General features: G+C 45.5%; 1 protein-coding gene and 1 non-coding gene across 4 annotated transcripts in view; both read left to right on the forward strand.

The window, feature by feature from the left end:
• The window catches only part of TMC5 (transmembrane channel like 5), an 89,289-nt gene extending 63,781 nt beyond the window's left edge, over positions 1-25,508 (forward strand). For all 3 annotated transcript variants that reach the window (XM_055365366.2, XM_031003064.3, XM_031003068.3), the window contains 11 exons: positions 714-865; positions 4,037-4,115; positions 6,022-6,119; positions 7,956-8,051; positions 13,543-13,618; positions 13,791-13,924; positions 16,915-17,088; positions 18,615-18,693; positions 20,723-20,827; positions 23,265-23,307; positions 24,064-25,508. In XM_055365366.2, coding sequence (XP_055221341.1) covers positions 714-865; positions 4,037-4,115; positions 6,022-6,119; positions 7,956-8,051; positions 13,543-13,618; positions 13,791-13,924; positions 16,915-17,088; positions 18,615-18,693; positions 20,723-20,827; positions 23,265-23,307; positions 24,064-24,110 — 1,083 coding nt within the window. In that variant the 3' untranslated portion in view covers positions 24,111-25,508. The remainder of the gene's footprint in view (positions 1-713; positions 866-4,036; positions 4,116-6,021; positions 6,120-7,955; positions 8,052-13,542; positions 13,619-13,790; positions 13,925-16,914; positions 17,089-18,614; positions 18,694-20,722; positions 20,828-23,264; positions 23,308-24,063) is intronic.
• LOC115931173 (U4 spliceosomal RNA) lies at positions 24,754-24,893 on the forward strand. Its single transcript, XR_004067715.1, has one exon. It is a non-coding gene; the product is annotated as a U4 spliceosomal RNA (small nuclear RNA).

Raw genomic sequence — 25,508 nt, forward strand, 5'->3', positions numbered from 1 at the left:
ACCCCCTAATTCAGAACTCAGAGAGAGGTGAAGCCTGGTGAAAATGAACAAGGCCACTTACGCTAAACAGGAGGGAGCACATCCTCATTGCCCCAGTCATCTTGGTAAAAAAGGGAAAGCCACAGAATGATTGTTCGAGCTCAGGCTCCTGAGTCAGACGCACCTAGGCTCCAATCTGCCACTTCCTTGCCGGGTGACCCTGGGCAAGTGTCTTCCCCTCCCTGAGCCTCAGTTTGCTTGGCACGGGGTAAGCAAATTAATGGTAGCTTAACAAAATAGTTAACCTAGCCGGGCGCGATGGCTCATGCCTGTAATCCCAACACCTTGGGAGGCCGAGGTGGATGGATCACCTGAGGTCGGGAGTTAGAGACCAGCCTGGCCAACATGGGAAAACCCCATCTCTACTAAAAATACAAAAATTAGCTGGGTATGTTGGTGCGTGCCTGTAATCCCAGCTACTCTGGAGGCTGAGGCAGGAGAACCGCTTGAACCGAGGAAGTGGAAGTTTCAGTGAGCTGAGATCGCGCCACTGCAGTCCAGCCTGGGCAACACGGAGAGACTCCATCTCAAAAAAATTAAAATAAATAAATAGATAAATAGTTAAAAGCAGAGAAGCTACTTCTTGGGTTTTCTATCATGGGAGACTTTTGAGTGAAGCAGAAAGGGGTACAGTGTACAAGTCAGCCCTCCGTTCTCTCCCCCATCCCCTGCAGTTCCTGAAGACACACAGTAACCCTGGGGCGGTGCTGTTACTGCCTTTCGTTGTGTCCTGCATTAATCTGGCCGTGCCATGCATCTATTCCACGTTCAGGCTTGTGGAGAGGTACGAGATGCCGCGGCACGAAGTCTACGTTCTCCTGATCCGGTAGGTGATGTGTCACGCCCAACACCAGCCTCTATTTCCACGGAGAGAAGTGGGATGGTAGCTAGAAAGGATTATGCTTTAGTATCAAAGTTTTTTCTCCAGAGAGGAGGAATTTCAAAAGTAAGGTGTGGCTGGGTGTGGTGGCTCATGTCAGTAATCCCAGCACTTTGGGAGGTTGAGTGGGGAGGATCACTTGAGACCAGGAGTTCGAGAACAGCCTGGGCAACATAGCCAGATGCTGGCTCTACAAAAAGCTGGATGCAGTGGCATGCACCTGTTAGTGCCAGCTACTCAGGAGGCTGAGGTGAGAGGATCACTTGATCCCAGGAGTTTGAGCTTACCTATGATTGCACCACTGCTCTCCAGTCTGCGCGACAGAGCAAGACCTTGTCTTAAACAACAACAAAAGAGTGAAGTGTGTTTGTGTGGTGTGGGCTTTTGCTCAAAGTCATGGCCTGATTGCTTTCCTAATTGCTACCAGCAGGGGATTGATGTAGTTCTCAAGTATGGGATGTACAGATGGGCAGGCAGTGCACGCACAAAGGCTCCTGGGCTGAGGACGGGACTGAAATCATCCAGCGTTCCCCTTAGTCAAGCTGTGAGTCCTGGTACCCACTGCCTCAGGTGGGAGGAAGGGCCCATTTTTGTAATTCCACCACCCAAACAAAGGTGGGAGGAGTGCTTTGGGCAACTCACTGGCACCCACGGGGTGCCTTTTTGTGATTCCCACAAAGGCATCATACGTGCTAGAAGTGATCCCAGAGTTTTGATACACAAAGCCTGGAACTACCCAAATTTTGTCCTTCTAGTTTCTTCCCTGACTCGTTCCTGGTTATGGTGGGGTTTATAAGTACAGGTCTATAGGCCGGGCATGGTGGCTCATGCCTGTAATCCCAGCACTTTGGGAGGCCAAGGCAGGTGGATCACCTGAGGTTGGGAGTTTGAAACCAGCCCGGCCAACATGGTGAAACTCCGTCTTTACTAAAAATACAAAAATTAGCTGGGTGTGGTGACGCATGTCTGTAATCCCAGCTACTTGAGAGGCTGAGGCAGGAGAATTTCTTGTACCCGGGAGGCGGAGGTTGCAGTGAACTGAGATCCTGCCACTGCACTCCAGCCTGGGTGACAGAGGGAGACTCCATCTCAGAAAAAAAAAAAAAGTGTAGGTCTGTACAATGCAGACTGAGTTTTGCTGATCAGTTCCAGAGCCCTTGCCTGGAACTGATGATCTGTGAGATCATGGTCTGTGAGATCCGGCTCCCAGCCAGTGCTCCAGCCTCATTTTCTCCCCCTGTCCTTCCTGCTCACTGCCTGTCCCCGTCACAGACCTCCTAAGCGTTCACAAATATGCCAAACCATATTCCCACCTCTGGACCTTTGCGTGGGCCTGGAATGTTCTTCCCACACATGACCACATGGCTTGCTTCTTGACTGCATTTTGCATTCTTCAAACATCACCCTTGTGTTGCACTCTTCCTTGCACACCCCATTAAAAATAACAGCTCCCTACCACCTTTTCTCCTCTGCAGTGTAATTTTCTTTCTTTCTTTTTTTATTTTTTGAGATGGAGTCTCACTCTGTCGCCCAGGCTGGAGTGCGGTGGCATGATCTCTGCAGTATAATTTTCTTACCACTTCCTGACATATTTGTATTTATTTATTATCTTCCTCTCCCACAGTTTATGGGGAAATCTTTGCCTTGTTCACAGTGTCTGGGATATCATAGGTGTCCAAGAATGATTGGTGAATGAATAAGCAAATTGGTCAGTCAGTCGATTATATCCAATTCATATTATGAAAATTCCAGCCAGGTGCAGTGGCTCGTGCCTGTAATCCTAGCACTTTGGGTGGCCAAGGTGGGAGGATTGCTTGAGCCCAGGAGTTCAAGACCAGCCTTGGCAACATGGTGAGACTCCATCTCTATAAATATTTAAAAATTAGTCAGGCATGGTGGATTGCACCTGTAGTCCCAGCTACTCAGGTGGCTAAGGTGGGAGAAGTGCTTGAGCCCGGGAGGTCAAGGCTGCAGTGAGCCATGACCACACCACTGCACTCCAGTTTGGGTAACAGAGTGAGACACTGTCGGAAGAAAGAAAGAGAGAAAGAGAGAAAGAAAGAAAACTCTGACCATATTCCTATGCCCTCATTATTCCCCACATCCCAGCCACCGATCCATGGTGCCACTTTTAAAAGTTCGTATAGAAGGGGAAATGTTAGGTCTCACTGCACCCCATAACCTTGCATATTGAGTATGATGGGCATAAAATACCATCTACTAGATGATGGAATTGTAAAGACTGAGGGGGATGATTCAATAAAGAGGTTGGCAGTGTATGCTGGGTCAGCACCCAATAAACATTATGTACATTTACTATCATTATAATGGGAAGTGAAATCAGATCATTTGGAGATGCAACAAAAGAGAATGTATCAGTCAGAATAAATTAGGTTATACTGCAGTAACAACCCCCCAGATCTCAGTGGCTTGGAACACAAAGGTTTATTTCTTGCTAGTGTTACATACACAGTGTGGATTAGCAGGAGGGACCTTCTTATGTTAGTTACTGAGGGATCCAGGCTCAGAGAGAAGCAGCCATCTTGAATATCGTTGATCGCCATTCCAAAGGGAAGATGAGGGGTTCTGGAGAGTCTCACAGGGGCATTAAGTGCTCCAGCTTAGAAGTGACACACATTAGCTGGGTGTGGTGGCTCACGCCTGTAATCCCAGCACTTTGGGAGGCTGAGGCGGGTGGATCACGAGGTCAGGAGATCGAGACCATCCTGGCTAACGTGGTGAAATCCCATCTCTACTAAAAATACAAAAAAAATTAGCCAGGTGTGGTGGCGGGCACCTGTAGTCCCAGCTACTCGGGAAGCTGAGGCAGGAGAATGGCGTGAACCTGGGAGGCGGATCTTGCAGTGAGCTGAGATCGCGCCACTGCACTCCAGCCTGGGTGACTGAGCAAGACTCCGAATCAAAAAAAAAAAAAAAAAAAAGAAGTGACACACATTGCTTCTGCTCACAATTCATTCACTGGAACTAGCCATGTGCCCCCCTCCAATCACAGGGGCCAGGAATTTCTATCTTACCATGTGCCCCAAAGGAGCTATTTGCAGACAGAATGAAAGACTGCCATTGAAGGTAATCATAAATGTTGTCTCTTCTGTTTAGAAACATCTTTTTGAAAATATCAATCATTGGCATTCTTTGTTACTATTGGCTCAACACCGTGGCCCTGTCTGGTGAAGAGGTGAGATTCTACGCTTCTCTGCCTTAAGTTTGGTTTCTTAGCATTTGACCAACAGGGAGGATGGGTTTCTCAAGAGCCATCACACTCCGTATTTGGTATTAATCCCTTGTGGGAAGAGAATGAAAACTAATCTGGAAAGCAATATAATGCAAAATGGGTCTCAACAAAAAAGCTCAGGTTCTAGAGCAAGGAGGACCTGATTCGAAGGCCAGCTGTGCTGTGTCATCTTCCGAGTCACTTAATCTCTTTGAGCCTCAGTTTTCTCATCTGTAAAATTGGGATTAAACGATATCATGTGTAGTATAAGTTCAGTGCCCAGCATATGCAGTGGACACTAGTAATTTTAGTGCTAGTCTGTCCTAACAGCTTTGGGGTTGGACAAAATTCTTTTTGATCCTTGATGTTCTATTTTTCCTGTAACCTAGATACCCTGGGCTTTACCAATCTGTAAACTCATAAATGCTGGCAGTAACAATTATGTCCTAATGCTGACTGTTTCTGGCCCTCCTTCACTTAACTACAGTTTCTAGTCTTCACTGACCTCAGAGAATGGGTGCCTGAGGGTGGTGTCCCATGTGGATTTAGGAACAAGCCAGCCTCCCTGGCCTTCTCATTGGGATGCCTCTGCCCCTGCTACTGCATCCCCCATGAGAATGTGCCTTCACATCACACAGCAATCCTTAGCTGATGGTCATTGTGAGCTCTCAGATACCCAGGATGCCCCGGGGTTGGAAGTAGAGTCAGGAATCAGGAGTCTCTATTTCTCTGTCACCCATTATTCCTGGGCCCTAAAATAGCTCTGCTGTGTCTAGACTCAAACCATCTTACATGAACATGGCACCCTCAACTTCTCTCCCTAATTGTCGAAGAGATTCAAAATCAGCCCTCCAAGTTAGTATGGTTAGAGCAGATACCATATTCTTCTTTCACGCATTCATCCATTCATGCGTCCATCCATCCATTCCTCCATCATTCATTTATCCATCCATGCATCTATTCATCCGTCCATCCATGTATCCATCTATCCATCCATTCATACATCCATCCACTTATCCATTTATCCATCCATGTATGGATCCATCCATCCATCCATATATTTATCTGTTCATTCACGTATTCATCCATCCATTTATCTAACCATCCATCCATTTATTCATCCACGTATTCATTCATGCATGCATCCATCTATCTATCAATTCATGTATTCATCCAGCCATCTATTCATCCATCCATTCATCCATCCATCTATATACCCATCTATCCATTCATCCATCATCCATCCATTTACCCATCCATCATCCATCCATCCTTGGGCCGTGCACCCAAAAGTTTCCTCTCCTCCTTCAGCCAAATCTAAAAGCTCCCAGTCTATCAGCTGATAGCACTGACTTCCTGCAGAAGTTCCTAGCCACTAGTTTCATAAACTGACTAATTTGAACTTCCAGTTTACACTAGCCTACTAAACCTCTAGGCCACTTTCTTAATCAAGCAGACATTAATTGATTTTTTGTAAGGTAAATAAGCAAAAAGAGTGAAGGCATTCTTAGCCATTGGCAATTCTGGCTCTGTTGAAGAAACTGATTACCCTTGGCTGAGAAATGGGATCCAGAGGGGATAGGGCAGGGAAGAAAAGTTTTACGGGCAGAGATAATGAACAGGGAAAGTTTGGGTATGTGTGGAAGGCAAGCTTTAATGGGGGAAAGAAGGAAACCCAAAAGAGAACAACATCCCTGGGAACAAACTCAGCTGCATTTTTTCAGAGTGGGTCTACTTTTTTGAGTACACAAGGACTTGGTCAAACCCAACCATTAGCTATGTTCTAATGGGTACATAGAGCCAGGAACAGAGGAGAATTAAGCTGAGGCCACAGCCCCTTCCCACATCCTGACTCTTGTTTGCCTTCCAGTGTTGGGAAACCCTCATTGGGCAGGACATCTACCGGCTCCTTCTGATGGATTTTGTATTCTCTTTAGTCAATTCCTTCCTGGGGGAGTTTCTGAGGAGGTAAATATTTGCCATTCTTAAGTAATTAGGGCCTGATGCTGTAACCAGAACCTGATTCCTGGCTGAGTGGGACATACAGGTCCCTGACATACTCAAAGCGTGCGTTGTTCCAAGTCTGCCTGTTGTCCTTGGGGATACTGTTCACTTCTAAATTAGCTAAAATTTCACCTTAACCTGACAGTTCTGTTGTCATAGTTCACTTGGTTCAGTTGACCTTTTACAACCTTTTGAAAACAAATTCTAAAAATAAAAGACAGAAACTGAGCCATTTGAAATCTTATCCAGCCGAGGGCAGTGGCTCACGCCTGTAATCCCAACACTTTGGGAGACCGAGGCAGGAGGATCACCTGAGGCCAGGAGTTTGAGACTAGCCTGGGCAAAATAGGAAGACTCTGTCTCTATCCAAAAAAAAAAAAAGAAGAAGAGGAAAAAGGCAAAGAAAGGAAAGAAGAAAAAAAGAAATCTTATCCACTGTAGATAATTTCAATATTCTAGTATATATTCCTCCAGATTTTTCTATGCACACATTGCTCTGTGTGTGTCTTTACTATATAATGCTATATAATTTTCAAAAGCAAAAATGGAGTCACACTGCAACATATTGTAGAATTTGCTTTTACTAATCTGTCACTATGCCTTGACATCTTTCCATGTCAGTACATGTAGATTTATCTCATTGTTTTAATTGAATTAATGTATTAATTTTATATTAGATATCTATCTATCTATCTATCTATCTATACAGAATTGAGGCGCTGTCATTGTCCCATGTCTGGTTTTTTAAATTTAGTAATTCATTTTTTTAATAATATGATGAGCCTCTCATTCCTTATAGACATTTATGTATTTCTGCAAGCTGCTCTAGTAATAAGATGGTCTGATGTTGATTATTTTCTCAGTGGATAGATTCAATGCCAAATTTCCTCATTCATTTTTGCCAAAATGTGCTTTTATTCTAGCCTCTGTCGAGGGCCTGGACATAAAGGTGAAAAGGTTTGGCCGGGCACGGTGACTCATACCTGTAATCCCAACACTTTGGGAGGCCAAGGCAGGTGAATCACCTGAGGTCAGGAGTTCAAGAGCAGCCTGGCCAATGTGGTGAAACCCTGTCTCTACTAAAAATACAAAAATTAGCCGAGCATGGTGGTGTGTGCCTATAATCCCAACTACTTGGGAGGCTGAGGCAGGAGAATCGCTTGAACCCGGGAGATGGAGGTTGCAGTGAGCTGAGAGGGTGACATAGCCCTCCACCCTGGGTGACACAGCGAGACTCCATCTCAAAAAAAAAAAAAAAAGTGAAAAGATTTTTTTTTGACATATCTTTTTTTTTAATTGGCAACTCATCTTTATGAATAAATTAATATGAAATCAAGTTTCCCCAGAGTAAATGGAAACTTGGTTTCCTTCTTGTGGATTTAGAACACAGGGAAACATAATTTGATAGCAGCAACCAAAAATTTAAAAATGTTTATTTGAGTTGAGAGGTGCTGAGTTCATCCGGTTCATGAAAAAATAAGGTTTAATTAGCAAAGGGGTATAAGATAATAGTGGGATAATTTAAATGTTCAGGGTAACAAATGTTCTCTAGAATTTTTTAAATCACTTTAGCAGTACCCCCACTAGACTGCATTGTGTTAAATTAGTTTTCCCTCAATCCCTTCAATTAATTCTTCAAAAACATGCTTATAGATTTAGAACTTTTGAAAAATTTTCAAGGGAACTTATGACTTTATTTCAAGCTGGGGAGGGTCTCTTTTGTTGATTGTCCTAGTCTGTGGGGGATCTTCTGAAAGTGGGAGTTATGGTTTGGGTACTAAACTCAGTATGTTTTCACAGAATCATTGGGATGCAACTGATCACAAGTCTTGGCCTTCAGGAGTTTGACATTGCCAGGAACGTTCTAGAACTGATCTATGCACAAACTCTGGTGTGGTAAGTTTTGTGACTCAGCAAAATGCCCAGTGGTTCCCACATGACTGTGGAGCTGGTGTTCTGGTGGCAGAGTCCCAGAATCTGTTGTTTTTAAAGCTGCAGGGGTGATACCCCATCCAGCCAGTCTGAGAACCATGAATTTAGCATTTAGACTATCATTTTCCTTTATGAGAGCTTAAGGACTTCAGACAAGAATCAGCATAGAGCAGGGATCGCAACCTGGAGGCCCACAGGTCGTGTCCAGCTTTGCAGGTGTGTTTCTTTTGTCCCTAAAAATATGAATTAACCACTGCTATGGTCTCAATGTTTGGGTCTCCCCTCAAATTCATATGTTGAAAACTTACTTCCAATGTGATGGAGGTGGAGTCTTTGGGAGGTGATTTGATCTTTGACATGGCCCTTAGGAATAGGATTAGTGCCCTTATAAACAAGGCCTGAGAGACCCCTTGCCCCTTCTACCACGTGGGGACCTGGAGAGAAGGCAACATCTGGGAATCACTAAGCAGGGCCTCACCAGACACTGAATCTACCAGCACCTTGATCTTGGACTTCCCAACCTCCAGAACCATAAGAAATAAATTTCTGCTGTTTTATTTATTTATTCTTATTTTTTAGACAGAGTCTCCCTCTGTTGCCCAGGCTGGAGTGCAGTGGTGTGATTTCGGCACACTGCAACCTCCGCCTCCCAGGTTCAAGTGATTCTCCTGCCTGTCTCCCAAGTATCTGGGACTACAGGCATGTGCCACCATGCCCAGCCAATTTTTGTATTTTTAGTAGAGATGGGGTTTCATCATGTTGGCCAGGCTGGTCTTGAACTCCTGACCTCAGGTGATCCGCCCACCTTGGCGGATCCCAAAGTGTTGGGATTACAAGCATGAGCCACCACACCCAGCCTCTGCTATTTATAAGCCACCCAGTTTATGGCGTTATAGTTATAGCAGCCTGATGGACTAACACACCACCTATATTTAAACTTCAGGAGATCTCACATAACACCTAAATTTCTGACTTCTCTCCAGAAACATGTGGCTTCTCTCCACAAAGATCTGTGGCAAACTGAGCATCTCCAGTTTGTCACAATCTCCACCTTTAACTGTTGTCTGTTAGCATTGATTTGCCATTTTGCATTGCCCTTAGGTTGTTTCAATGCAAACTTTACTTTGCATCCATGTCTCCACAGCAATGGGAGAATAAAGAAACACACAGAGAGGGCTGTGTGTTTCTTATATTTGATACACCATTTGGCGGGTTCTCTATAGTTTTTAGGATTTGTGACATCTGTTTTAGAAACTCTGTGTGCATTAAGAATAGCCAACTGGTTGCAGCAAATATTTTTACAAACTCACCTAGACACTGCAAACAATTAGCCAGTGGCTGTGTTTCCTTATTTATTTATTTATTTTTTATTTTCTTATTATTTTTTTGAGACAGAGTCTTGCTCTGTTGCTGAGGCTGAAGTGCAGTGGTGCAACCTCCACCTCCCGGGTTCAAGCAATTCTCATGCCTCAGCCTCCCAAGTAGCTGGGACTATAGGCATGTGCCACCACACCTGGCTAATTTTTGTATTAGTAGAGACAGGGTTTCACTATGTTGGCCAGACTGGTTTTGAGCTCCTGGCCTCAAGTGACCCACCTGCCTCAGCCTCCCAAAGTGCTGGGATTATAGGTGTGAGTCACCATGCTCAGCCTATTTATTTATTTTTGAGACAGGGTCTCACTCTGTTGCTCAGGCTGGAGTGCAGTGGCATGATCATGGCTCACTGCAGCCTCAACCTCCTGAGCTAAGGCAATCTTCCTGCCTTAATTTTCCTTATTTATTTTAACATGATGCAGTTAATGCTGGAATTCTGTGTGGTGAATCACATTCCCAGGTTCCATCTGATGGGGTGTTGCTAATTTGAAAGTATTGGATTTGGAACTGGATAAACTGAATTCTGAGGCTGGCTCTGCCACTCATGGAGATCACTGTGCTTGTCTGAGCCTCAGACTCATCTGTAAATGCATATAAGAATAGCTACCTTTAAGGCCAGGTGCGGTGGCTCATGCCTGTAATCCCAGCACTTTGGGAGGCTGAGGTGGGTGGATCACCTAGGGTGAGGAGTTGGAGACCAGCCTGATAAACATGGTGAAACCCCATCTCTACTAAAAATACAAAATTAGCCGGGCGTGGTGGTGCATGCCTGTAATCCCAGCTACTCGGGAGGCTGACGCATGAGAATTGCTTGAACCTGGGAGGCAGAGGTTGCAGTGAGCCAAGATCATGCCATGGTACCCCAGCCTGGGCAACGAGAGTGAAACTCTGTCTCAAAAAAAAAAAAAGAAAAAAAAGAAAAGAAAAGGCCAGGCACGGTGGCTCACGCCTGTAATCCCAGCACTTTAGGAGGCCGGATCACCTGAGGCCAGGAGTTCGAGGCCAACCTGGCCAACATGGCAAAACCCCATCTCTGCTAAAAATACACACAAAAAATTAGCCGGGCGTGGTTGGAAGTGCCTGTAATCCCAGCTACTCGGGAGGCTGAGGCAGGAGAATCACTTGAACCCGGGAAGTGGAGGCTGCAGTGAACAGAGATCATGCCATTGCACTCCAGCCTGGGCGACAAGAGTGAAACTTTGTCTCAAAAAAAAAAAAAAAAAGAAAAGAATAGCTGCCTTTGAATCATGTTGAGCATTAAATGCCATGGTAGATGAAAACGCTTTGCAAACACCAATATGTCATACAACGGGAAAGTGTTTTATTTTCTGACTCTTTAAAGTTGCCCTGGGTGATTTGGCTGTCTGCAAATAACTCAAAGTTAATGAGTTTATTTTTTAGAGACAGTGAGGACCTTTCTTTGGTAGTTTAGGTGATGTGTTTGCATGCTGCTGGATCACCTGCTGGCAATTTGGCAGTTTACAAAGTCCTTTCTTCCACATTATTTCAACTAGGATGCCATTGGGCAAATTACTTAAACTCTCTCCAAACCTTAGTTTTCTAATCTTTAAATGGTAGAGATACCTACTCACAGGGTTTTCGAGGGGATTAAATAGGCATGGTGGCTCACGCCTGTAACCCCAGGACTTTGGGAGGCTGAGGCAGGCAGATCACTTGAGGTCAGGAGTTCGAGACCAGCCTGGCCAACATGGTGAAACCCTGACTCTACTAAAAAATACAAATTAGCTGGCTGTGGTAGCAGATGCCTGTAATCTCAGCTACTTGGGAAGCTGAGGCAGGAGAATCACTTGAACCAGGGAGGCGGAGGTTGTAGTGAGCCGAGATCATGCCACTGGCTGCACTCCAGCCTGGAGATAGAACGACACTCCGTCTCAAAAAGAAAAAAAAAAAGAAATTACCATTATGACTTCTGGGCCTTTGAGATTTTTGTTGATAAATCATGAATAAGCACCATCAAAAACACATTTTTTTTTTTTCTCCATGGTTATTTCAGTTCTAACCTTTGCGGGTTTTAGGAGAATATTGCCTTTGATGATGAGTTTTACAAGAAGATAATATAATGACAGAAAAGGATATATGTTAGGGACAGTGGTAGCGATGAAGTGAGGAACATGTTTCCCAAGTTTTAGTCTATTGTACACTAGCCTGCCTATTTTTGGTATAGTGACGTTTCACCTGTACCATTATCTACTTAATTTTTTTTATTATTTGCCTTTTTTTTTTTACTCAAATATGTTTTTTTTTTTAATGCCGTGGTAGATGATAACCGCTTTTCATCAGCCTCCCAAAGTGCTGGGATAACAGGAGTGAGCCACCATGTCCATTTATTCCTCTCAAAAAACCCTGTGAGTAGGTACTAGTACGTCCACCATTTAAAGATTAGAAAACTAAGGTTTAGAGAGAGTTTAAGTAACTTGCCCAACGGCATCCTAGTTGAAATAATGCAGAAGAAAGGCCTTTGTAAATGGCCAGACTGCTTTTCCCAACATCGGCAATCTTCCTGGGGTCAGTAAGACCCTAGATGTCAAAACGTCAGGTGCCTGCCATCACACCCAGCTAATTTTTGTATTTTTAGTAGAGATGGGGGTTTTGCCATGTTGGCCAGGCTGGTTTCAAACTCCTGACCTCAGGTAATCTGCCCGCTTCGGCCTCCAAAAGTGATGAGATTACAGGCGTGAGCCACCGCGCCTGGCCTCTCACATATATTTTTAAGGGAGTCTTTATTTACAGTCATAAATGGAAAACCAGTGCCATTTGAAAGAAATCACAAATAACTGGAAAAATAAAAGCAATCCCATTCCAAAAAGTCATTAAATTCTAGCGAGATGTTACAGTTTGCCAAGGCTCTCAGCCCGAAGCCTACTCCTTTCTTGTTAAAAAATGGGAGATTGGCATGTGTTAGGAGTTACGGCATTCTAGAACCACACTGAGATTTTCTCCTTTTTGTTGCTCACGAGCACCGCGGGAGGGTTGGAAAGGGAATGCCTTTCTCATTTGGAACTCAGTGCCATTCAATGCCTTGTCCCTACAGGACCTCAGACCTTGAATACCGTGGGGGAGGAAGAAGGAGAGGGGCAAGGCATGTGGGACATGCTAGCTTAGGGCATGCTGAATACCATCTGTTGGTTTAATAGTTGGGTGGGTGATTTCTCTATAAAATCTCTTTTCCAGAGCTGGGAAGAAGGCAGCTGAGGATACTGGGTATGGTGGGAATCTGCCTAATTTGCTGGGATGGAAGCAGGCCCCCTCTGTATTAGTTTGCTGGGGCTGCCATAACAAAGTCCCATACACTGAGTGCCTTAAACAACATCAATTTCATATCTCACAGTTCTGGAGGCCAGAAGGCCAAGATCAAGGTGCGGGTGGGTTTGGTTTCTTCTGAGGGTCATAAGGGAGGGATCTGTCTCAAGCCTCTCTCTCTGGTTTATAGACAGCCATATTCTCCCCATGTCTTTACATGGTCTTCATTTCTGTGTGTGTCTATGCCCTAATCTCTTCTTTTTTTGTTGTTGAGATGGAGTCTTGCTCTGTCACCCAGGCTGGAGTGCAATGGCGCAATCTCGGCTCACTGCAACCTCCGCCTCCCAGGTTCAAGCGATTCTCCTGCCTCAGCCTCTCAAGTAGCTGAGATTACAAGCATACACCATCATGCCTGGCTAATTTTTGTATTTTTTGTAGAGATGGGGTTTCACCATGTTGCCCAGGCTGGTCTTGAACTCCTGACCTCAGGTGATTCACCCCCCTTGGCCTCCCAAAGTTCTGAGATTACAGGCATGAGCCACCGTTCCTGGCCTCCTAATCTCTTCTTTTAGGGACACCGGTTGTACTGGATTAGGGCCTCCTACAGTGATCTCATTCTACCTTAATCACCTCTCAAAGGCCCTGTCTCCAAATACAGTCACATTCTGAGATATTCGGGGTTAAGGCCTCAATATATGGATTTTGGGGACACATAATCCAGGCCACAATATCTTCTTTCTCTTCCCCGCAACCATCCCAGATTCACCCCGACTCCTTGTGTCTCTGCCAGCCTCTGACACTCACCCTCTCTCCCTCACAGGATTGGCATCTTCTTCTGCCCCCTGCTGCCCTTTATCCAAATGATTATGCTTTTCATCATGTTCTACTCCAAAAATGTGAGTCAGTCTGACATTGCCATCAATCAGCTTTGTTCAGTCGCCTGTGACCTGGTGGCACTTAAAGCTGGGGAAGGGGGCTCTGCAAAGGTGTCAGGAAGCCGGGCCTGGCTGGGGTCCCTCTGCCGCTGCTCCGGCTGCAGATGGGAGGTGGCTGCCTCTCTCTCTTCAGATCAGCCTGATGATGAATTTCCAGCCTCCGAGCAAAGCCTGGCGGGCCTCACAGATGATGACTTTCTTCATCTTCTTGCTCTTTTTCCCATCCTTCACCGGGGTCTTGTGCACCCTGGCCATCACCATCTGGAGGTAGGAGAAGGTGGCCTTGGGGGAGGTTTTAGAGACTGGGTGGATGGGTGTGTGTTTTAAAACATAGGTTTTATTATAATTCAGGTGTGGTGAGGCCAGGCGCAGTGGCTCACGCCTATGAGCCTGGCATTATGGGAGGCCGAGGCGGGTGGATCACTTGAGGCCAGGAGTTCAGGACCAGCCTGGCCAACATGGTGAAACCCTGTCTCTACTAAAAATACAAAAATTAGCCAAGTGTGGTGGTGCATGCCTGTAATCCCAGCTGCTCGGGAGGCTGAGGCAGGAGAATCACTTGAACCCGGGAGGTGGAGGTTGCAGTGAGCCAAGATTGCACCATTGCGCTCCAGCCTGGGTGACAGAGTGAGACTCTGTCTCAATAAATAAATAAATAAATAATGTAGGTATGGTGAAGCCCAACAGGTCAGGAATGACCATCACTAAAAAGATAGTTTATTACTCACAGTTCCTGAGAAGAGGGGGCACTCTATGCCACAAGGGACCACACAGGGAAGCATCAGGGTTGTTCAGGAGGCAGAGGGAGTGAGGGGAAATGTGGGCTAGAGCCTTTATTGTGGTTTTCTATGGTAAGGAATGGGCAAGGCAGGGGAAGCAGGTTTAGGGTTGGCTGGTTTGTCAGTAGGCTGTGGGATATGGATCCGCCCTGAGTTGTCTGGCACCTGGCCCTGGGGTGATTAGGGCAGGGGAGTGGTGGCCCAGAGTGTGAGAGCCTGATAAAGGGGGCGGTTGCGGGTGTGGGATCTGGATTGGTTGGTTTGCATTTGAAAGGTGTGCTTTGTAAGCTAGCCCAGGGAAGGGCAGCTAGCCCTGGGAGCTGGAGTCAGTAAGACCCCAGATGTCAAAACATCAGAATAAAAAGACATGCTTAATACAGTGCCTAACTTAAGTTCCCTGGCTAACCAACAGACACTAAAAGCCAGGGAGGGAATACATCCTAGTTTGATCACCACCCATCCGATGCCCATGGTCAGGAGTAGCTTTCTCACTTCAGCCAAGAGCTGAAGCTTCCCAGAATGGGGAGATGCCCCCCCACCCCGTTCCTCCACATCCGGAACAGAACTTCATCTAAATTAACAGAAAGGCAGGACTGATCCGGCTCCTCCCACCTCTCCAACCCCACCTGCCTTTGGCTCCACTGTTCCCCGCCCCACCACCCTTACCCCCTTCCTGGAAGCCAGCAAGCCCCTCCCAACATGGGCAGAGTCCTCTGAGTGAAGTCCTTTTCCCACTCCCTTTGCTTGGCTGCCTCCTCTCCACCCTCTGATTCTCAGCTCCAAGGCCCTCTCCAAGATCTGATCTTCACAGCCCTCCTTGTCTGCTCTCAGTTCCCCACTGCTTCTCTCTCTCAGACCTGAGTTTCTTTCCTTCATTCTATCATTCATAATCAGGAATGCCTCTGTGTGAGTCTTTAATTGTTACTCAATGATTGTCTGTTTTTCCCACCAGAATGTAATCCCAATAGGGCAGGAACTTGCTTAATATGAAGTCCCCAGAGCCTGACTAGAACAGTGCTTACCAGAATAAACCATGGTTGAATGAATAATTGAATGAATTAATGAACAAGGGAGATGATTTTTAGGACACACGTGAAACTGGGGCTCTCAGTTCCTTGCTCCACAACGCCCTTGCTCCTCTTGGCATATCCACTCTCTTCTCTCTCTTCCTCACCAGTTCCTTGTTGCCCTATAGTTTCTGCTCATTCCTCCATAGCTAACAGGCTTCCCTCTTTATGCTTCTTAATTCAATTTCTTTCTTTGAGACAGGGCCTTGCTCTGCCACCCAGGCAGGAGTGCAGGGGTGCAATCACAGCTCAAACTCCTGGGCTCAAGTGATTGTCCCACCTCAGCCTCCCGAGTATCTGGGACTATAGGCACACATCACCATGCCTGGCTAATTATTTTTTTATTTTTTATTTTTTTGAGACGGAGCCTCACTCTGTCATCCAGGCTGGAGTGCAGTGGCGCAATCTCGGCTCACTGCAAGCTCCGCCTCCCAGGTTCACACCATTCTCCTGCCTCAGCCTCCTGAGTAGCTGGGACTACAGGCGCCCGCCACCACGCCCAGCTAATTTTTTGTATTTTTAGTAGAGACGGGGTTTCACCATGTTAGCCAGGATGGTCTTGATCTTCTGACCTTGTGATCCACCCACCTCGGCCTCCCAAAGTGCTGGGATTACAGGCGTTAGCCACCGCGCCTGGCATGCCTGGCTAATTTTTTTTTTTTTTTTTTTTTTTTAGAAATGGGGGGGGGGGGGTCTCGCTATGTTGCCTAGGCTGGACTCGAACTCTTGGCCTCAAGAGATCCTTCTGCCTTGGCCTCTCAAAGTGCTGGAATTGCAGGCGAGCCACCATACTTGTCTTTAATTTCAGTTCTTTTTTTTTTTTCAGACAGGGTCTTGCTCTGTTGCCCAGGCTGCAGTACAGTGGTGTGATCACAGCTCACTATAGCCTCAACCTCCTGGGCTCAAGTGATCCTCCCACCTCAGCCTCCTATGTAGCCAGGACCACAGGCATGCACTGCCATGCCCAGCTAATTATTTTTTTGTAGAGACGGAGTCTCACTATGTTGCCCAGGCTGGTCTTGAACTTCTGGGCTCAAGCAATCCTCCCACCTTGACCTCCCAAACTGTTGGGATTAGAGGCATGAGCCACAGTGCCTGGCCTTAATTCAACTTCTTAAGAAAAAAAGTCTGACTGCCCCCATTCATATCATTGAGCCAAGTTACTGCAGAAGTCACTGCTTGGCCTTTGGATTGGCTGCTGTTGGGTCAGCTCTGATCTGAGAGCCGGTCCTTAGAGTATAGGTCACCCCAGCAAGGCTGAGAGCAAGAGGGTTTCTTTGGGAAGTGGGTGTGATTGGATCAGGCAAGACTTGATGTTTTCAGGCCCAGAGCCCAGAAGGGACACCCTGATTCTAGAATAACCATCCCTGAGTCTTGTGCTAGAGATGTTCTTCCATCTTTGTTTTACCAGATTGAAGCCTTCAGCTGACTGTGGCCCTTTTCGAGGTCTGCCTCTCTTCATTCACTCCATCTACAGCTGGATCGACACCCTAAGTACACGGCCTGGCTACCTGTGGGTTGTTTGGATCTATCGGAACCTCATTGGAAGTGTGCACTTCTTTTTCATCCTCACCCTCATTGTGCTGTGAGTGTGGTACTTGGGGAATCTAGCAGGGAAAGCCAGGAGCTCTCGGGGGAAACAGCAGTAGGGATGTTTGGTTGGAAAGCAAATGGCTATAGCATAGCTCAGTGTTCTGGGTGACTCTACCCTTGCATAGGTAGTTTTCTTTCCTTCCTTCCTTCCTTTCCTTCCCTTTTTTCTTTTCTCTTCTCTTCCCTTCCCCTCCCTCCCTCTCTTTCTCCCTTTCTCCCTTCCCTTCCCTTTCAGTTCCGTTCCTTTCCTCTTCATTTTTTCTTCCTTCCTTCCTTCTTTCTTTCTCCCTTCCCCTCCCTTCCCTTCCCTTCCCCTTCTCCTTCCTTCCTTCCTTCCTTCCTTCCTTCCTTCCTTCCTTCCTTCCTTCCTTCCTTCCTTCTCTCTTTCTTTTTTGGTTGAGACAGGGTCATGATCTATCACTCAGGCTAGACTGTAGCGGCATGGTCATGGCCTGCTGCAACCTCAACCTTTCAGGCTCAAGCCATCCTCCCATCTCAGCCCCCAAGTATCTGGGCTTGCAGGTGTGCACCACTACGCTTGGCTAATTTTTAAATTTTTGGGAGAGATGGGGTCTCCCTGTGTTGCCCAGGCTGGTCTCAAACTCCTGGCCTCAAATTATCCTCCTGCCTCAGCTTCTCAAAGTGTTGGGATTACAGGTGTTAGCCACCTTGCCCAAGCTTGCATTGATAGTTTATTTGAAAGTTACTTAGCCTGGTGCAGTGGCTTGTGCCTGTAGTCCGAGCTTCTTGGGAAGCTGAGATGGGAGGATTGCTTGAGCCTAGGAGTTTGAGGCTGCAGTGTTCTCTGATCGTGCCACTGCACTCCAGCCTGGGCAACAGAGCAAGACCCCATCACTGGGGGAAGGGGGGAAAGGTTATATATACTATCTTCTTGTCTTAGGGATTTTTTTTTTTTTTTTTTTTAAGACAGTCTCACACTGTCACCCAGGCTGGAGCGCACTGGCGCGATCTCAGCACACCGCAAGTTCCGCCTCCTGGGTTCATGCCATTCTCCTACCTCAGCCTCCCGAGTAGTTGGGACTACAGGCACCCACCACCACGCCCGGCCAATTTTTTGCATTTTTAATAGAGACGGGGTTTCACTGTGTTAGCCAGGATGATCTCGATCTCCTGACCTCAAGTGATCCGCCTGCCTTGGCCTCCCAAAGTGCTGGGATTCCAGGCATGAGCCACCACGCCAGGTCATCTTAGGGACTTTTTTTTTAACTTATTCTATTAAGAAAGCAATACCTGCTTTTCTCCTCTTAAGGAGATGACATGCCCAGAGATGCTCAATTAATTGGTCTGAAGAGGGGCTGTGGCATGGGCTTATTTCCCCCTTCAGGAACCATTGTTCCAATGTATTTAACCTATAACTCTCCCTGACATGACTTTTCAGAAACACGTTTGGGCCAAATCCATCTGCAAGCACAGATTCCAGTTCCTTTGCATCCAGTGGAAATTCAGAGCCTGCAAAACATTCGCAAGAGTGTCATTCTTTCTTTTCTCCTCTTCCAGAATCATCACCTATCTTTACTGGCAGATCACAGAGGGAAGGAAGATTATGATAAGGCTGCTCCATGAGCAGATCATTAATGTAAGTCCCCTTGGATCCCTCTGATGTCCGCCCTCACCCTTTTTAAACGCTGTATAAACATCCTCCAAAATAAAGAGAATACTACAATGAACTCTCATATCCCTGCTCTCAGCCCTAATAACCATCAATGTTTTTATATTCTTATTTCATCTACACTTTCTCTTCCTAGCAAATCCCTTATTTTTATTCTTAGTATTTATTTATTTTAATTATGATGATGATTATTATTATTTTGAGACAGAGTTTTGCTCTTGTTGCCCAGGCTGGAGTGCAGTGGCGCAATCTCGGCTCACGGCAACTTCTGCCTCCAGGGTTCAAGCGATTCTCCTGCCCCAACCTCCCAAGTAGCTGGAATTACAGGTGCCTGCCACCATGCCCAGTTAATTTTTGAATTTTTAGTGGAGACAGGGTTTCACCATGTTGGCCAGGCTGGTCTCGAACTGCTGACCTCAGGTGATCCACCTGCCTCCCAAAGTGCTGGGATTACAGCCATCACACCCAGCCTTATTTTATTTTTTTAGAGGTGGGGGTCTTGCTATGTTGCCCTGGCTGGATTCAAATTCCTGGGCTCCTGCCTCAGCCTCCGGAGTAGCTGAGATTACAGGCAGGTGCCACTCCATCTGGCTCCCTGGATTATTTTAAAACAAATCTTAGGCTTTATATTATTTTTTATCTATTAAAACTTATATATATATCTCTCTATATATAAGATAAATACTTTTATTTCATTTATTTATTTATTTTGAGACAGAGTTTCACTCTTGTTGCCCAGGTTGGAGTGCAGTGGAGCAATCTTGGCTCACTGCAACCTCCACCTCCCTGGTTCAAGCAATTCTTCTGCCTCAGCTTCCCGCATAGCTGGAATTACAGGCGCCCGCCACCACACCCGGCTAATTTTGTATTTTTAGTAGAGATGGGGTTTCTCCATGTTGGTCAGGCTGGTCTCAAACTTCCGACCTCAGGTGATCCGCCCGCCTTGGCCTCCCAAAGTGCTGAGATTACAGGTGTGAGCCATCGCCCCCAGCTGAGATAAAGACTTTTAAAAATAACTACAATATCATCATCACACTTAAAAAACTCACCAATAATTTATTATTATCATCTTATATCCAATGTTTACATTTCCCCAATTGTCCCCTTAAGTGTCTTTTTATACTAGAACTGCACAAATCAGGATCTGAAAAGGGGGTACATGTTGCATTTGGTTAATGTCTCTCTCTCTCTCTTTTTTTTTTTTTTTTTTTTTGAGACAGAATCTCACTGTCTCCCCCAGGCTGGAACGCAGTGGCATGATTTTGGCTCACTGCAACTTCTGCCTCCTGGGTGCAAGTGATTCTCCTGCCTCAGCCTCCCAAGTAGCTGGGATTACAGGTGTGTGCCACCACGCCCAGCTAATTTTTGTATTTTTAGTAGAGATGGGGTTTCACCATGTTGACTAGGCTGGTCTCAAACTCCTGACCTCAAGTGATCCACCCGCCTCGGCCTCCCAAAGTGCTGGGATTACAGGCGTGAGCCACTGCGCCCAGCCAATATGCCTAACTTTCTTTTACTCTATAACCATTTACCACTTCCCCTCCCCACTTCCTCTTTTCTTTTTATTGTTAAAGAATGCAGGTCATCTGTTTCATATTTTCCATATCCTACATATATCTTTTTTTTTTGTTTTGACATGGAGTCTCGCTCTGGGGCACGTGCCTATGGGGGATACTGGAAACCATTTTTCCTGGCTATTGAGACGTGGCATGTAAGTTGCTTCCAGCAGCCGACTTCTGGAGGCTACTTTCTCAAGCCTGTTAGGGGAATTGCTTTAGAGGAGAATATTACAGTGCAGGAAGGCTCTGGGGGATAATTTGGTTTTACTGTGAAATGTTTCTTTTCTTTCACCAAAAGATGGCAGTAACCTCCATCCAACTTCTAGGATCCTAGCTGCCTGAAAACCGACGTTCTTCCCATCAATTGCTTTCTCAATTCCATACCATCATTCATTCATATTTTTGTTTCTTTCTGGTTTTGTTTTCCTTCTTGGTAGGAGGGCAAAGATAAAATGTTCCTGATAGAAAAATTGATCAAGCTGCAGGATATGGAGAAGAAAGCAAACCCCAGCTCACTTGTTCTGGAAAGGAGAGAGGTGGAGGTGAGTCTGGAGGCTGCCTTGGGGACCCCTGGGACACGAGCTTGCCTCCATATAAAAAGCGCATCAGAGAACTACAGACCAAGCTCTTGGGATCATGGAAGGGCCCTTCACTCTCTGTCTTAAGTATTTCTGTGGTTTTTACTTAAAAAGTAATATTCATGGCCAGGTGCAGTGGCTCACGCCTATAATCCCAGCACTTTGGGAGGCCTACGCGGGTGGATCAAGAGGTCAGGAGTTTGAGACCAGCCTGGCCAATAGGGTGAAACACTGTCTCTACTAAAAATACAAAAATTAGCTGGGTGTGGCAGCACGCATCTGTAGCCCCAGCTACTTGGGAGGCTGAGGCAGAAGAATCGCTTGAACCCAGGAGGTGGAGGTTGCGGTGAGCCAAAATCATGCCACTGCACTCCAGCCTGGGTGACAGAGTGACACTCTGTCTCAAAAAAAAAAAAAAAAAAAAGGTAATATTCATTTTTTCAGCACTTTTCATGCCTGTACTTTTTCTAGGTGCTGGGGTTACGGTGAACAAAACAAAGCCCCCGCCCTCATGGAACTTGCACGCTTGTTTTTCACAACCCCGATAATACAGAAGTAGATCCCACTGAGATGAAAAGGGCCCTGAAATCTCATCTCACTATGAATACTTCAGTGTCTATTCTTGCAAATCTATTTCCCTAGGCATCTGCAAACATACCTGTATCTACCAACACTTTAATTTACTTGTTTATTACAAAAGTGAGGCTATATTATACAAATAGTATCATAACTTCCCTCCCCCGCAGCCCACCACTAAATACTATATCTTGAACGATGTTTAATTCTGTACATATTTGGATATTTGGGTTGTTTCTATGTTTTTAAATACTTAAAACAGTAGGTAATGAAACATTTTGTTACAATTATTTTTTGTGCGTTTATAATCGCAGCTACTCAGGAGGCTGAGGTGGGAGGGGAGGACTGCTTGAGGCCAGGAGTTTAAGACCAGCATAGCGAGACCCCATCCCTTAAAAAATTTTAATAATTAGGCACGGTGGCACGCAACTGTAGCCTCAGCTACTCAGGAAGCTGAGGTGAGAGGATTGCTCAAACCCAGGAGTTTGAGGCTACAGTGAGCTATGATCCCATCACCGCACTCCAGCTTGGGAGACAGAACAAGACCCTCTCTCTAAAAAAAAATTACGCTGGGCACAGTGGCTCCCTCCTGTAATCCCCAGCACTTTGGGAGGCCGAGGCGGGCTTATCACTTGAGGTCAGGGGTTCGAGACCAGCCCAGCAAACATGGTGAAACCCATCTCTAGTAAAAATATAAAAAACAAAAACAAACAAAGAAGAAAACTTAGCTGGGTGTTGTGGTGCACATCTGTAATCCCAGCTACTTGGGAGGCTGAAGCACAGGAAATCACTTGGACCCAGGAGGTGGAGATTGCAGTGAGCCAAGGTCACACCATTGCACTCCAGCCTGGGCAACAGTGCAAGACTCCGTGTCAAAAAAAAAAAAAATTAAAAAGTTATTTTTTGTGAATATTTCTGCCACAAAGCACGTACATGACAATGTTAATAGATATTGCTATATCATTCCCTTAAAAAGATTTAATCAATTTCATTCTTACCAAGAGAATATAAAGATACATGAAACCCTGCTCTAATTCCAAAGCCTTGCTTGCTTCCTGAGTGTCCTGAAAATACAGATGAACAGTAAGTCCACCTTAATGCAAATACCACTCATGTTGGAAACTGTGATCTTGACAGAAGTGACTGACAAGTAATTTACCATCTGTGCAAATTTATACTGTCAGCACAATTTAGGTAAGGGATCTAGAGGTCTAAAGGTAGATTCTCTGAAGGTGAGGACCACGTCTGTGCACTTGTCACCCCAGGTCCTAATTTATTACCTGGCATAATATGAATGCTCAGTGAATATCTGTGGAACGGCCAGGTGCGGTGGCTCACGCCTGTAATCCCAGCACTTTGGGAGGCCGAGGTGGACAGATCACTTGAGGTCAGGAGTTCGAGACCAGCCTGACCAACATGGTGAAACCCTGTCTCTACTAAAAAAAAAAAAAAAAAATTAGCTGGGCGTGGTGGCAGGCACCTATAATCCCAGCTACTCCAGAGGCTGAGGCGGGAAAATCGCTGGAATCTGAGAGGCAGAGGTTGCAGTCAGCCGAGATCATGCCATTCCACTCCAGTCTGGGAGACAAAGCAAGACTCTGTCCAAAAAAAAAAAAAAGAGTATCTGTGGAATGAATGAATGGAATCACTCTCCCTAAAAAACAAAACATGTTCAATATTTCTATGGCAGAGACTTGGCCTTAATCTATCATCCCTTAACTTCTTTAAAATGGTGGGGGTCTCACAAATTGTGCCAAATATGCGACAAGACCCAGAATCTGCATTCTTCCTCCGTGATGTGGCTGCTCGTATTTTTCTTTTTCAGCAACAAGGCTCTTTGCATTTGGGGGAACATGATGGCAGTCTTGGTGAGTAATTAAACCGGGACAGAATAAGACACTAATTTATTTCCGGTGAAATATCCTAAAACAAGTGTAAGAATTGCTCATGTGTCCGTTACTTTTTCAGTTGCAAATTGGATCCAAACTGGCTTAAGCAAAATTCCAAGAATAATTCTTGCTTTGGGCCTTGCCTAACGCAGGAACTCACAATGTCACCAGAACCCGGTTTCTTTCACTTACGTTCTTACCCATGTTAGTTCCTTTTGCAATAGACTCTTCCTAATAAGTGCAAGACAGCTTTATCAACTTCTTATATCTTCTCAGAGTCAGTCTGGTGGGAAAGACTGAGGCACCCAGGATTCTCATGGTGTTTCATAGGATCTGACTGGGTGATGTCCCCGTCTATGAACCAATTGTTGTGGCTGCAAAAACGTGGCAGTTCCCTTGATCACATGATTTCATCTGTAGATGCAGGTGGTGCAACCATGAAGACCATAGGGACCGAGAGTAGGGAAGGGTGACTTCCTAAAGAAAATCTGGGGCTGATGCCAGGAGAGTGAATTCTGGGCAGGAAACAAACAAGCAAACCCATTTATTTTTGGGGGATAGCATTTACTGATGACTTCCAGTGATGGGAGTTCAAGGGAAGGATTATAGAAACTAAAAGGAGGAGGCAAAGAAGGCATGAGAAGCTATGGAATCTTGAAGGCAAGTTGGTCTTTCCCTTGTAGAGATGGGGCAGAGTGTGCCTGCATTAACTTCTCTTTCCTGTGTCAAACCTAGACTTGCGATTTAGAAGATCAGTTCAAGAAGGTAATCCAAGGGCCTGATGACTGTTTTGGTAACCAGACACCAATCAAATAAGGAGAGGAGATGAAAATGGAATGATTTCTTCCATGCCACCTGTGCCTTTAGGAACTGCCCAGAAGAAAATCCAAGGCTTTAGCCAGGAGCGGAAACTGACTACCATGTAATTATCAAAGTAAAATTGGGCATTCCATGCTATTTTCAATACCTGGATTGCTGATTTTTCAAGACAAAATACTTGGGGTTTTCCAATAAAGATTGTTGTAATATTGAAATAAGCCTACAAAAACCTAGGAAGAGATAACTAGGGAATAATGTATATTATCTTCAAGAAATGTGTGCATGAATGATTGGTTCTTAGAAATCTCTCCTGCCAGCCTTCCCAGACCTGGCAAAGGTTTAGAAACTGTTGCTAAGAAAAGTGGTCCATCCTGAATAAACATGTAATACTCCAGCAGGGATATGAAGCCTCTGAATTGTAGAACCTGCATTTATTTGTGACTTTGAACTAAAGACATCCCCCATGTCCCAAAGGTGGAATACAACCAGAGGTCTCATCTCTGAACTTTCTTGCGTACTGATTACATGAGTCTTTGGAGTCGGGGATGGAGGAGGTTCTGCCCCTGTGAGGTGTTATACATGACCATCAAAGTCCTACGTCAAGCTAGCTTTGCACAGTGGCAGTACCGTAGCCAATGAGATTTATCCGAGACGCGATTATTGCTAATTGGAAACTTTCCCAATACCCCACCGTGATGACTTGAAATATAATCAGCGCTGGCAATTTTTGACAGTTTCTACGGAGACTGAGTAAGAAAAAAGAAAAGAAAAGAAAAGAAAAGAAATTAATTGGGTGCAATGGCTTATGCCTGTAATCCCGGCACTTTGGGAGGCTGAGGCAAGCGGATCGCTTAATGTCAGGAGTTCAAGACCAGCCTGGCCAACATGGTGAAACCCCGTCTCTACTAAAAATAAAAAAACTAGCTGGGTGTGGTGGTACATGCCTATAATTCCAGCTACTCGGGAGGCTGAGGCAGGAGAATTGCTTGAACCTGGGAGGCAGAGGTTGCAGTGAGGTGCAATTGTACCACTGCACTCCAGCCTGGGCAACAGTGAGACTCTGCCTCAAAAAAATAAATAAATTAATTAAGTAAATTAAAAGTCTTATTCAAACCAAATATGAAACTGGTGGTGATGTGTGGAATGTGTGTGTGTGCACATATGTAATGAATACGTGTGTGTATAATGTTTTTGCAGGTTTGCCAAATGATTCACAAGCCACGTGGCTGTTCTTAACACTGAAAGGTCCAGCGGAAAGGTGCAGTTACTCAGGGGAGAGGAGCCTCCTCTTTAGTAATCACTCGCATAAAACCTAATTGGAACTGAATTTAGAAAGCAGTTAAGATACATTCGAAACACAA

The sequence above is a fragment of the Gorilla gorilla genome, chromosome 18 (assembly GCF_029281585.2).
Source record: "Gorilla gorilla gorilla isolate KB3781 chromosome 18, NHGRI_mGorGor1-v2.1_pri, whole genome shotgun sequence".
Lineage (NCBI taxonomy): Eukaryota > Metazoa > Chordata > Mammalia > Primates > Hominidae > Gorilla > Gorilla gorilla.